Source organism: Macrobrachium nipponense, chromosome 40 (genome assembly GCF_015104395.2).
Source record: "Macrobrachium nipponense isolate FS-2020 chromosome 40, ASM1510439v2, whole genome shotgun sequence".
Taxonomy (NCBI): Eukaryota; Metazoa; Arthropoda; class Malacostraca; order Decapoda; family Palaemonidae; genus Macrobrachium; species Macrobrachium nipponense.
The window spans coordinates 15,719,203-15,732,276 of record NC_061101.1 but is presented as its reverse complement, the minus strand read 5'-3'; the positions used below and the strand labels follow the sequence as shown (position 1 = coordinate 15,732,276).

The window sequence follows — 13,074 nt, the reverse complement described above, 5'->3', positions numbered from 1 at the left end:
GAGGAAGAAGGAGATTTAATGCAGCTGTGAAACTGGGGTTCCTTGCGGTGCTGTATACATCTGGGACTGTTAGAAATGCGTGGTATGATAGGCTGACTGGAGCTGAAAAAATATATATATCTTAGTTTAACCAGACCACTGAGCTGATTAACAGCTCTCCTAGGGCTAGCCCAAAGGATTAGATACTTTTACATGGCTAGTAACCAATTGGTTACTTAGCAACGGGACCTACAGCTTATTGTGGAATCCGAACTATATCATATCGAGAAATGAATTTCTAATCACCAGCAATAAATTCCTCTGATTCCACGTTGGCAGAGCAGGGAGTCGAACTCAGGACTATCGAATTGGTAGGGACTGGAGCTGAAATCTGTCAAGACATCCTAACGGTAAGGAAGGCATGTAAACAAAGAAGCAAGGTATTGCATCATGCTTAGAAAGCTACAGGATTCGGCAAAAGGTCTCATTGGTAAAAGGTCTCATTAGACATGAAAGTACTTAGTCAGAAAGGAGACTATACTGTGAGTCACAGGCCACTGGATAGGATAATTGATAGATGGTAATGACGTTCATAAAACAATACATATTGATTACACATCGATGTATATAGACTAGCAGTCATTTGGACCAGTGTTTCTTAAAGTGTGGTCCGCGGACCCATAGGGGTCCGTGGAATGTCCCAAGGGGTCCGCAGGATAATTTGGCCGTCGGTATCACATAAATTTCAGGCCAAAACGTGGCTCAATTTGTGCGTAAAATTACAAAATTAACAATGTTAGGAAAGTTATTTTAAGTCAAATGTAAACATTTATGTTGAAGATAAGCCATTAATAAATACTTCATTAACAATTTTAGTTATATATGTTATGCACTGAAAACACTTTTAAACCCAAGACGGGTCCCCCACATAAGTAATTTTAATAAAAGAGGTCCGCTGCACAAGAAAGTTTAAGAAACATGGATCTAGACCATCGTAAATACTATCTAGTAAAACAGTGAACAGAGAGAGAAGAGAGAGAGAGAGAGAGAGAGAGAGAAAAGAGAGAGAGAGAAATTAATGAACTCCATGTGAACCCTTTAATGCGTTCTTAATGTTTGCCCAAACAAGATATAAATAAGGAAATGAAGACCAGTGGATGGCCGAAGAAAGCGATGGCTACAAACAGGCAAATAACGATACGTGGACGAAACAAAAGGTTCCCGAATGAACTTAGAACAATGATCAATTTTACCCTCCCCCCAACCCTCATCTCCCTCCCTCGGCTAACAACTCCTGTGTACCCATGTATATGCTACTGTTACCGGTGAACAACCTGGAGTTGTGATATGTTATGTACAGTTGTGTGTTCTGTATATTATATATATATATATATATATATATATATATATATATATATATATATATATATATATAGTACATACACACACACACACACACACATATATATATATATATATATATATACACATATATATATATGTACGTATATATATATGTGTGTGTATACATATACATATATGTATATATATATATATATATATATATATATATATATATATATATATATGATGTGTGTTTGTGTGTGTGTACGCACGCGTCTGAATCTGTGTGCATATGTGTAACTAGCAAATGTATAGGCGTGCAGCACTTAATGAATTTGTTTCCTTGCCATAACTTATATTTGGAAAAAATTTCACTTCAATAATATCGTTAGAATTGATTGATTTTTTGCTTTGCTTTTCAGTTTCAAAGCTTCAGTTAAAGTAAGAAAAAAAAGATAAGACAATCTACTAATCAAGGAACTATTCTGTTCAATGCTTATTTCCAACTGCACATTTCCGCTTGCACTGGAACATCACTTTTTTTTCAAAGCAAGGAAACTGTAGAATTCTAAGACCTTCGTCCATCGGCCTTCCTTAGCACAGCGTTTCGAAAAATATACAAAGAAATTCCGAAGTCACTCGCATCAGGATGGGAATCCTTCGTTTTTAAAAATCTTTACCGAAGCGTCGTTGGCTTTCAAATCCTTCAATCCAGAAGTCAGATGGGCAAATCCTTTCCTATATGCACGCCCCACCCCGCTACCCGTAGGAGGGTAGTGCATTCAGTGCAGCTCATGCGGTGCACTGTAGGCATTACTTAAGGTTCTTTGCAGCATCCCTCCGGCCCCTAGCTGCAACCCCTTTCATTCCTTTTACTGTGCCTCCGTTCGTATTCTATACCTTCTGTCTTACTTTCCACTCTCTCCTAATGACTGATTCATATGGTGCAACTGCTTTGGGGTTTTCCTCCTGTTACACCTATCAGTCGTTTCTGCCGTCAATATCCGTATCAGCGCTGAATGTCCTCATAGATCCCAGCGCTATCTATCTATCTATCTTCGCCACATTGGCTCGGTTAAAGTTACTCAACTTGCACGTCCTTTGGGAGTGCATACTTGATATTTCCTTCTCTGTTGGCTTTCAGATCTTATTGTGACCCACTGACGTTCGCACCAGATTCCTTGGATCCGTTTCAAGTTCCATCAGCGCTTGAGTTATTTATTTATTTATTTATTTATTTTTTTAGGCCGCCTGGCGAAGTTGATTTACGTACTCCCAAACAGGAAGTGTAGCTGGCATATACAAAATTATTCTGAGCAGGTTAGGTCTAAGAGTAGCTGCCTTTTACACCTTTTGGTTAAAAGATAAAGGCTCTATACAATCTAAACCAGCAGGTTGCTGCCTTTCAGTTTCCCGTAAAAGAAAACTATGGAGGTGCCTTTTTCTGTCCGCCCTCAGATCTTAAAAAAATAATGATGCCGGAGAGCTTAAAATTGGTATGTTGATCATCCGCCCTCTAATCATCAAATACGCCAAACTGCAGCCCTCTAGCCTCAGTAGTTTTTATTTTATTTAAGGTTAAAGTAAGCCATATGTGTGTGTGTGGATGTGTATATCTATATATAAATAAATATACACGTCTATATTTACAAATATGTGTCTATGTATGAGTTGTGTTTATTTGTGTGATTTCCTGTATTATCGCCCATGAGAATCCCACAAATCAAAGACATTCCTTCACACTGGAATTACGTTAAACAGGAATGAAAGCACGCTGCGTCTTCCAGCCGAAGCCGCGGCCAAGCGCGAGGAATCGAAGGAAAGAGAAGTGTTTGGCTTCAGACTCTAATCCGCGTCGTTCGTTCAAGTGTCACGTCCCCTGGCCTTACACTGACTCCGTCTACTCATACCGGCGGGGGTTACCACCACAAGGAAATTAAAAAGAATTATAAAGAATAAGATGGACGCTTCCCCCTCTCTCTCTCTCTCTAATTCCTTGTAAGATGATTCATAAATCGGGAATTAAACGGAACGAAAATCCTGCCCCGATTTGTTTCGTGCGTCTTCGACTTCGGTGTTTTGCGGGTTAATGAATGTTTACGCTTCGAGGTCTTATGCCCTATACTGGTCAGACTATACGGTTGTGTAAACGTTAATGTGTGTATGTGTTTATAAATATAAATGCTATATGAAATGTATTCTGATTATATATATATATACATATATATATATATATATATATATATATATATATATATATATATATATATATATATATATATACATCAGTCCTTCGTCATTGGCTTGGAAATATAGTCGAAACCTGTGGGTATGTGTGATAAATGAATCACGTGCTAAAGTGATTATAATATATATATATATATATATATATATATATATATATATATATATATATATATATATATATATATATATATATATATATATATATATATATATATATATATATATATATATATCCCACCCCCGCTAGATATGTAGATCAATGTTTCTGCAATCTGCAGTCACATTCATGGATTATATATATATATATATATATATATAGATATATATATTATATATAATATAATATTAATAATATATATATGTATATATATATATATATATATATATATATATATACATACTATATATATATATATATATATATATATATATATATATATATGTATGTATATTGAATCTAGAGGTCACACTTTACTATATTCGTATGTAAATGTAATAGCCATACTGCCCTCTTAACCCATGAAATACTTCACGGTTTTTTCAATTCGCTTGTCACTACAAAACGCCTGCTATACACACACACACGCACATATTTATATATATATATATATATATATATATATATATATATATATACATATGTTTATAATCCATGAATGTGACTGCAGATTGCAGAAACATTGATCTACATATCTAGCGGGGGTGGGATGGGGCAAGAGCTCGAGTTGCATCATCAACTTGAACATCATCTTGCACCGAATCTTCTTGAGACAGCGCTTCCTCGAAACTGATGACGTCACAGGTCGTTGTGAGAGAGAGGTGCTCGGTTTAACTTTATTCTGGTTTATAGTGTTACGTTATTCGTGGTGAATAGAAGATGAAAGGTAATACTAATACTGATGAAGTATTCTGATTACCTTAAACAATGTTCAGGCTGACAGAAATGAGATCTAATGTCATTAATATGTGAGATTTGCCCTTTCATATGACCTACGCCCCTTTCTCCCGTAAAATGCGTATTTGCACAAGCATATTGTGATGAAGTTGCTAGCCTTATGCCCTTCTCCATTTCGTCTGCAGCCCACCACAGTCGACAAACTACCAAGAACAATTAGCGTCCATACGCCTGTGTTTCCAATATACCCTCATTTTGCGATGTTTATTTAATATACTTCCCTCTGAGGAGCCACTTATGAGACAGGAAAACAACTAATCAAAGGAAAATTGCTTTGTTGAATAGAATTTATTATTATCGAATTCATGTTACCTTAACACCAATAACTTTACTCACTGGATATTGATATCTATAACTATATATGTCTACCTGTTAATCTGTCAATCTATTTATCTATATCTATATATAGTGGTGAATTCTTGTCTTCCGTGGTTCGAGCCCACGAGACGACGAGCTTATTATCAGCTAAAAAATCTCCCTTCGGTTAACATATATGAAAATAAATTATTTCCCGAGGTAGAGCAAATGTATAATTTCAGGAGGTAGAGCGAATTGGATATTAAAGGACATTTGTTGCTGAATGCTTATATGTTTGTGTGTGTGTGTGTTTGTGTAAGTCATCAAGAAAACTAGATCAAGCCTTTACATTTAAACTTTGATTTAGAGCGTCCAGAATGGAATAATATAAGTGATGAAACAGTCAAGATGATGCTGAAGATTAAGAGGAACTGTTAAAACAAGAGTATGAGACAAAGAAAGCAGAAGGTAAAAAAAAGATTTTAAAAAAAGGGGTAAATATAAAAGAAATTATGCAAAACCAGAACATCTGAAAGAGCAAGAGAATAAATCTTACTTCTGAGAGAGAGAGAGAGAGATGAATTTTGTTTGACAGCCGATTCGTGAAAAAGATTCTTCGCTTACCTCCACTTCTGACTTACCAATCCCCCCCCCCCCCTCCCTACCCGTCTACGATCCCAGTGTACTCTCCTTAAAGAAAATCTGCTGAATCACCGGTCTTTCGGCCACAGCTATTCACACCCCCCCCCCACCACCCACTCTTCCATTCACCCCTCCCAACATACTCATGAAGGCGACTTTCATTCCTTTCTATTCTCTTAATGACTAGATTATTCCAGTTTTTTCCTTTGCCCGGCGTTTCTCTCTCTCTCTCTCTCTCTCTACGGGATCTCCTCTTATATAGGATTTTTTCTTTATGAGATCTCCTCTTGATGAGGTCTCCTCTTCCACTTTATGAGATCGCCTCTTCAGGAGGTCTGCTCTTGACGAGGTCTCCTCTTCGTGGGATCTCCTCTTTCCGAGGTCACCTCTTGATGAGGTTTCCTCTTTATTAGATCTCCTCTTTACGAGGTGTCCTCTTTATGAGGTCTCATCTTTACGAGGTCTCCTCTTCATGAGGTCTCCTCTTTACGACGTCTCCTCTTCATAAGGTCTCCTCTTTACGACGTCTCCTCTTCATGAGGTCTCCTCTTCATTAGATCTCCTCTTGACGACGTCTCCTCGTCATGAGGTCTCCTCTTGACGAGGTCTCCTCTTTACGACGTCTCCTCTTCATGAGGTCTCCTCTTGACAGGGTCTCCTCTATACGACGTCTCCTCTTCACGAGATCTCCTCTTTACGACGTCTCCTCTTCATGAGGTCTCCTCTTGACGACGTCTCCTGTTTACGAGGTCTCCTCTTCGTGAGATCTCCTCTTTCCGAGCCCTCCTCTTTATGAGATCTTCTCTTTACGACTTTTCCTCTTCATGAGATCTCCTCAATACGAAGTCTCTGCTTTACGAGGGCTCTTTATAAGATCCCCTCTTTACGAGGTGTCCTCTTTATGAGATCTCCTCTTTGTATTGGTCTCTTCATAAGAGCTCCTCTTTACGAAATCTCCGCTTTTTGAAATCTCTTTACGATATCTCCTTTTTATAAGATCTCCTCTTTACGAGGTGTTCTCTTTATGAGACCTCCTCTTCATGTGATCTCCCTTTTACGAGGTGTCCTCTTTATGAAATCTCCTCTTTATAAGGTCTCTTTATGAGATCTCCTCTTAATAAGGTCTCTTTATGAGATCTCCTCTTTATGAGATGGGTACGATGAGATCTCCTCTTTATGAGATGGAAGAGGACTATTGCCCCACTACTGTCCAAGTTAAGGATAAGTGATTCTGCAACCAAAACTACAATGTCACGATATCTCCCTCTCTCTCTCTCTCTCTCTCTCTAAAGCGTGAATTCCTTTCGGATCAGCATATTTCCCGGGGGTAAATTTGATATATATATAGTATTTATATTATATATATATATATATATTATATATATAATATTATATATATATATATTGTATGGTTATGTATGATATGTTATGTATGTATGCGACGTGTGTTTGTGTGGTGAGCACTGAAAATTAGTTCTTTTCCTATGGCAAGGGGTTTATATCGGAGAAAGTAAGACGAGAGAGAAGAGGATTATTCACCTTTGCAACAAGAGTATAATGGACGTTCCAGAACATCCGTAATAAATGGATGACTAATTATATATATATATATATATATGAGAGAGAGAGAGAGAGAGAGAGAGAGAGAGAGAGAGAGATAGTACTGCAACTCGGAGGCATAGGTATCAACCAAGACGCCATCTTGAATGAGCAGCGTTTGTTTACATCTTCGAGGGGGAACGTAACGTCAGCATTGCCAACAACAATCACCGCGCGTGCGCTCTTCCCTCGCTGCTGTCACCCTTCGCGGAGCCTTGAGGAGTGGGGGGAAGCTTTACGAAACATCCCTTCTTCTCTCCACAAGCGTCGTGGAAGGCTTTCACAGACCTCTAGCTAGAGAGGACTTCTTCATTAAACCTCCAAGTGAAAGGAATTCAACTTGTATAAATCATTTAGATGTATAGCGGTTAACTTGCGTCTTCTTGCGTTTGTGTGTGTGTGTGTGTTTACCACCACGTCATGTGCAGAATAAGAAAAAAAAAAAGATGGAGCAAAAAACACCTCATACGACTAGCTAAAAATGCTTGTGTTATTTCATTCCTTATAGGTATACCATTCACTCAGTGGAGTTGGCAGCAATGAGTTACCTCCCTTGTTGCCCGGGTCTCCTGTAGCCTTGGTGGCCGAGGGAGAGTTGGGGGCTGTTTGGTGGCTGGGGGGAGATGTGTGTAGGTGTTCAGCCAATAGTATGTAAGAAAGAGCGGGAGAGTTCTTCCTCCCTTTGCCTCGCACCAGCAAGACTTCGGAAGCTTGTTCCTTTGATGATAAAAAAAGAAAGAAGTAAAAATGAAGACAAATTTTAAGCCTTTGGCCGAATGGTGATATTATACAGCAACAAAGTTCTGCCACTGAATCATGTTCGGATGGCTTGTGTCCTGCTCGGAATGAACTGTATGTAATAAATACATGGCGTTAACATTTTCTTTTTCAAGAAGCATTTTTTGGTTTGTTCCGAGGATTAACTTGATTATTATTTAATTATTTATTTTAATTTATTATTATTATTATTATTATTACGGGAGGGAAAACATCCATAGTTAAAAAAAATGCCAAAGGGAAATCCACGATTTCGAGCAGATTCCCGAAAGCTCTCTATAGAGATTTTATTAAAAAGGGAAATCGAGCAGATTATCGAGCAGATTCCCGAAAGCTCTCTATAGAGATTTTTATTAAATTAAATATGCTACGTAAATTCAATCTTGAAGTTATACCGTGTCTGTCACTATTTTTCGCTCAGAATTTATCATCATCACTATTACTGTTAACTGGGCAGATCTATCATTCTGCATTCTGAATTCTGCAATAATTCGCTATCAATTCGGGTCCGACTCATATTTTATTAAGGAGCCCTCGTACTCACGCGAGAGGTATGCATGCATTAGAATTCGTTTCAGAGCTGGGGTTCTTGATATACAAACATTATTCTGTAATAATATTTCGCAGGCACCGAAATCAGTTTCCGTGCCAAACAACCGCTTAGTTGAGATACGATCGTCCTGCTTAGCACATGTTTGACTTCAAACTTCGTTTTCTAAAAGGTTAAACAAAAAATCTAGCCTTACATTCAGTTACACTTCCTTACGCAATTTTTCCAAGAGAAGGGGACCAAACTCCTAAACCAGTAAGATTTCATCTTGATGGAATACAAAATAACTTAGAACTATTAAGAAGCTTTTGTTCAGTTCTGATGTTTAGAGAAAACAAAATTTTAAATTGAATTAAAACTGATCAGTTTATAGACTACGTCACTGCACAAAATAAAAACGAGAACACTGAAGAACCGAAGACCAACATGTTATCTTTTATTCATGTTTAATTTCCTGATATTCAAAATAATGATATTATGCGGAAGAAAGTTTCCTTTCCCAGCGCATAGCAACTGCACTACCTAGAACTATCTCACATAAAAACCCCAGGACAGAGACGATGTTTTTTTGTTTGTTTTTTTACCGTTATCGGATGCATATCAGTAAACTTCGAGCGAGGGATAACATACCTTGTACCCTCCTGTCGTAAGACCTGCGTTTCTCTTGGCCAGTACGCATTTCATTCTAATAAAGAACGTTCGTGCAATTTCTTCGTCTGTGGGAGAGAGAGAAAAAATCATCAATTAACAGGAAATGTTTTGGGGGGAAAGCAATGCGGTAATTTTCAGACGTTTGCTTGCTAACAAGCAGATGTTCTTGTATATATATATTCATATATATATATATATATATATATATATATATATATATATATATATATATACATATATATATAATATATATATATATATATATATATATATATTAATATATATATATATACATAGATATATATGTGTGTGTAAGAATGTCTTCTTACTGTAATACAACAGTTTTATAATATGGAGATAAAAGGCACATAAAACACTATTTTAACGTTGCAACCATATATTTCGAGCACTTCCTTTTGTGCTCCTGTTCACTGGTAAAATAGGACATAGGATGTCTTACAAGAGTATATATATATATATATATAGTATATATATATATATATATATATATATAATATTATATATATATATATATATACAAAACATATGTATGCCACACCTACATATGTTATTGTATATATACTCTTGTAGACATCCTATGTCCATATTTCACTGTAAACAGGAGCACAGAAGGAAGTGCTTGAAATATATGGTTGCAACGTTAAAATAGTGTTTCATGGGCCTTTTATCATAATATATATATATATATATATATATATATATATATATATATATATATATATATATATATATGTATTAATTATACATATATACATACATATACATGAATGCCACAAGAACAGTATATCCTCACGCACACCTCACACACACTCATGCACAACCTCACCTTGTCTAACGTAAGGTGTATGCGTCACGGGTTGGTGGGTTAAATTAAGTACAGCTGTCATCTCCTCGTGGTCCGCCGGGTGTATATATTCGTAAATGGAGTTTCCCGTTAGTTCTACCTGTAAGGGGAAAAATGGACAATAGGTTAAAAAAATGAGATTTGCTTATATTCATTCCAGAGGCATGTCGCTGCGCTTCTGTAATCAGTAGAAATTGAAGTTGATTGATGTTGCTTCTGATGGTAGCATATCCGAACCGAACTTCGGAACTTGAAAAGAAATATATATGGGAAATTCAGATATACACTGAAGTTGGAGAACGACGCCAGAAACTGTATTTTGATCTTTTGAAAATATTTTTGTTTTCCAGTTTTTTGTTTCAAGCTGTTGTGTACATTGGTCGTTTTTGCTGGGTTGGTTTTCACATGCATGGATTTTATTTCTTTTAAAATGTTTCCGATTTTGCAGTTGGTAAATCTGCATACCACTTTCTTAAAAAAAATCAGTTTTTTTCTTCGAAGATATTTTGAAGCAATGGGAAATTTCTGCTTCCCACTTACTTAGAAAAATCAATTATTAGTTTTTTCAAAGGAATTTTGAAGCAATGGGATTCTGCATACCACATACTTAGAAAAATCAGTTTTTTGTTAATAAGTTTTTTGAAGCAATGGGATTTCTGCATATCACTTACTTAGAAAAAACATTGTTTTATAATATTTTTGATAAAGCAATGGCAAATTCTGCATACCACTTACTTTAGAAAAAAATCATTGTTATCATTTGTTTAAGTATTTTTGATGTTGCATTGGAAAGTTCTGGATACCACTTACTTTAAGATATTTTTGATGTTACAATGGGAAGTTCTGCATACCACTTAATCGAAAGATATTTTTTGATGTTGCAAGAATGGGAAGTTCTGCATACCACTTACTTTAAAGTAAGGAATAAAGAAGGGAAGGAAGAAAGAAAGAAAGAAAAGAAGAAGGAAAGGAAGAAAGAACAAAGAAAGAAAGAAAAAATAAGGAAGAAGGAAAGGAAGAAAGTAAGAAGGAAAGGAGGGAAGAAAGAAAGAGCGGAAGAAAGGAATAAATAAAGAAAAGAAGAAAGAAAGACAAACAAACAAAGGAGGAAGGAAAGAAAGGAAGGAGGAAAGAAATAAAAAAAGGAAGAAAGAAAGGAGGGAACAAAGAAAGAAAGGAAGAAAGAAAGCAAGAAAGAAAAGAAGAAAAAAGGAGGAAAGAACGAAAGAAATGAGAAAATCTAATATGGTAACGCTCTGAACTGGGCGTTTCTTCTTGGGCGAGTGCCTGTTTTTTTTTTTTTTTTTTTTTTAGTCTCTTGTATGTTTTTTTACGCAGTTTTTTGAGGCAGTTAACGCAGTGGGAAACGGGTAACGCAGACGAAAGCCTTATGAGGTTCGGGAAATGTCAAAGAATGCGAAGCAGTGACGGGTTACGATTCAAAGCGAAAACTATGTATATTATATTTATATATATATACATATATATATATATAGTATCATATATATATATATATATATATATATAATATATATATATATATATATATATATATATATATATATATATATAGTGACGGGTTACGAATTCAAAGCGAAATATATATATATATATATATATATATATATATATATATATATATATATATATAATATATATATATACGTATATATATAAATATATATATATATATATATATATATAGATATATATATATATATATATATAAATCAGAAGGCGATGAAGAAGACAGCATTAAACATATGTCACTTTATTTTTCTTATCGCGATAAAAAAAAAATAATGTAATGCTGTATTGTATATCAGTTTTTTATCTTTATTTAGCCTGGATGATGAGACATTGGTCTCGAAACGTCGCGATAAGAATAAGGTGACATATGTTTAATGCTGTCTTCTTCAGCGCCTTCTGATTTGTACTGCCGAGGAATAGCCTAACCATCATCCTCCAATTATGATATTATATATATATAATATATATATATATATATATATATATATATATATATATATATATATATATATATATATATCTATACAGAGAGAGAGAGAGAGAGCTCTGGGTGTTGAAATAACCACACACAAAAATAAAAACACACTCAAATCTCATACAGAATAAAGTGTTTATTTTTATATAAAAATTAGAATTAAGTGTTTTAAATATTAATTATCAACTCTTAGAAACATGAACCCATAGTATTTAGAAAGTAACATGTTAATGACAGTAGTGGCAGTAATTGTTATGATGTTGATGTTGTTGTTGTTGTTGTTTTAATAGTAGTAGTGGTAGTCGTATCGAAGTCGGTAGAAATTGAATTAATATTTTTACTTATTTTACTTACTGAAATATAAATGGAAATGATGTCACATTTATAAAATGAAAATTTTTAAACAAATCTAATGGAAATATCTATAAATAAACGATATTACTTAAAAAGACGTGATCTGAATTAGTCTTCTAGATTAAGATGAGGGACGCAACGTACCCTAAAAAGCGTCGTCCGTTACAAATAAAAAAAAAGAATGAATAAATAAAACGCGTGAGTGATACATCCGGGGACATGATGACGTGAGAACCCGAACTGATGACTTGGTCAGAGTATTTAACAATCACTTTTTTTTTCAGTGAAAATTCTGGTAAATACATCAATAATTCGAAAAAGGCAATTTTCTTTCACTGCACTTTTCCTCTCTCTCTCTCTCTCTCTCTCTCTCTTTCTTTATTGAGTGAATTTTTGCGTTTTCCTGTACATTTTTATTATATATGTACATTGTGTTTTACAGTGGAAAATTCTGTTAATTATAATTCGAAAAAAGCAATTTTTTATCACTTCTCTTCTCTCTCTCTCTCTCTCTCTCTCTCTCTCTCTCTTTCTTTTTCAAGTCTATTTTTGCCATTTCCTGTACATTTTCACTATATATTTGCATTGCGTTAAAAACATCAATAATTTAGAAAAGGGAAATTTTTTATCACTGCTCTCTCTCTCTCTCTCTCTCTCTCTCTCTCTCTCTCTCTCTCTCTCTCTCTCCTTTTCAAGTATATTTTTGCCTTCAATTTTCATATATGGCAATTGCAATTTTTTCAGAATGAAAAAAATCAAATCCTGTTAAATTTGTTTCTACTCTAAATATTCATGCTTAAATTCTGACT

At 35.0% G+C, this 13,074-nt stretch overlaps 1 protein-coding gene across 6 annotated transcripts in view; it reads right to left on the bottom strand.

Annotated features, from left to right (window-relative positions):
- The window catches only part of LOC135211951 (single-minded homolog 1-like), a 144,493-nt gene that overhangs the window by 7,987 nt on the left and 123,432 nt on the right, over window positions 1-13,074 (bottom strand). For all 6 annotated transcript variants that reach the window (XM_064245202.1, XM_064245208.1, XM_064245203.1 and 3 more), the window contains 2 exons: window positions 9,889-10,006; window positions 9,021-9,106 (listed from right to left, as the gene is read on the bottom strand). In XM_064245202.1, coding sequence (XP_064101272.1) covers window positions 9,021-9,106; window positions 9,889-10,006 — 204 coding nt within the window. The remainder of the gene's footprint in view (window positions 1-9,020; window positions 9,107-9,888; window positions 10,007-13,074) is intronic.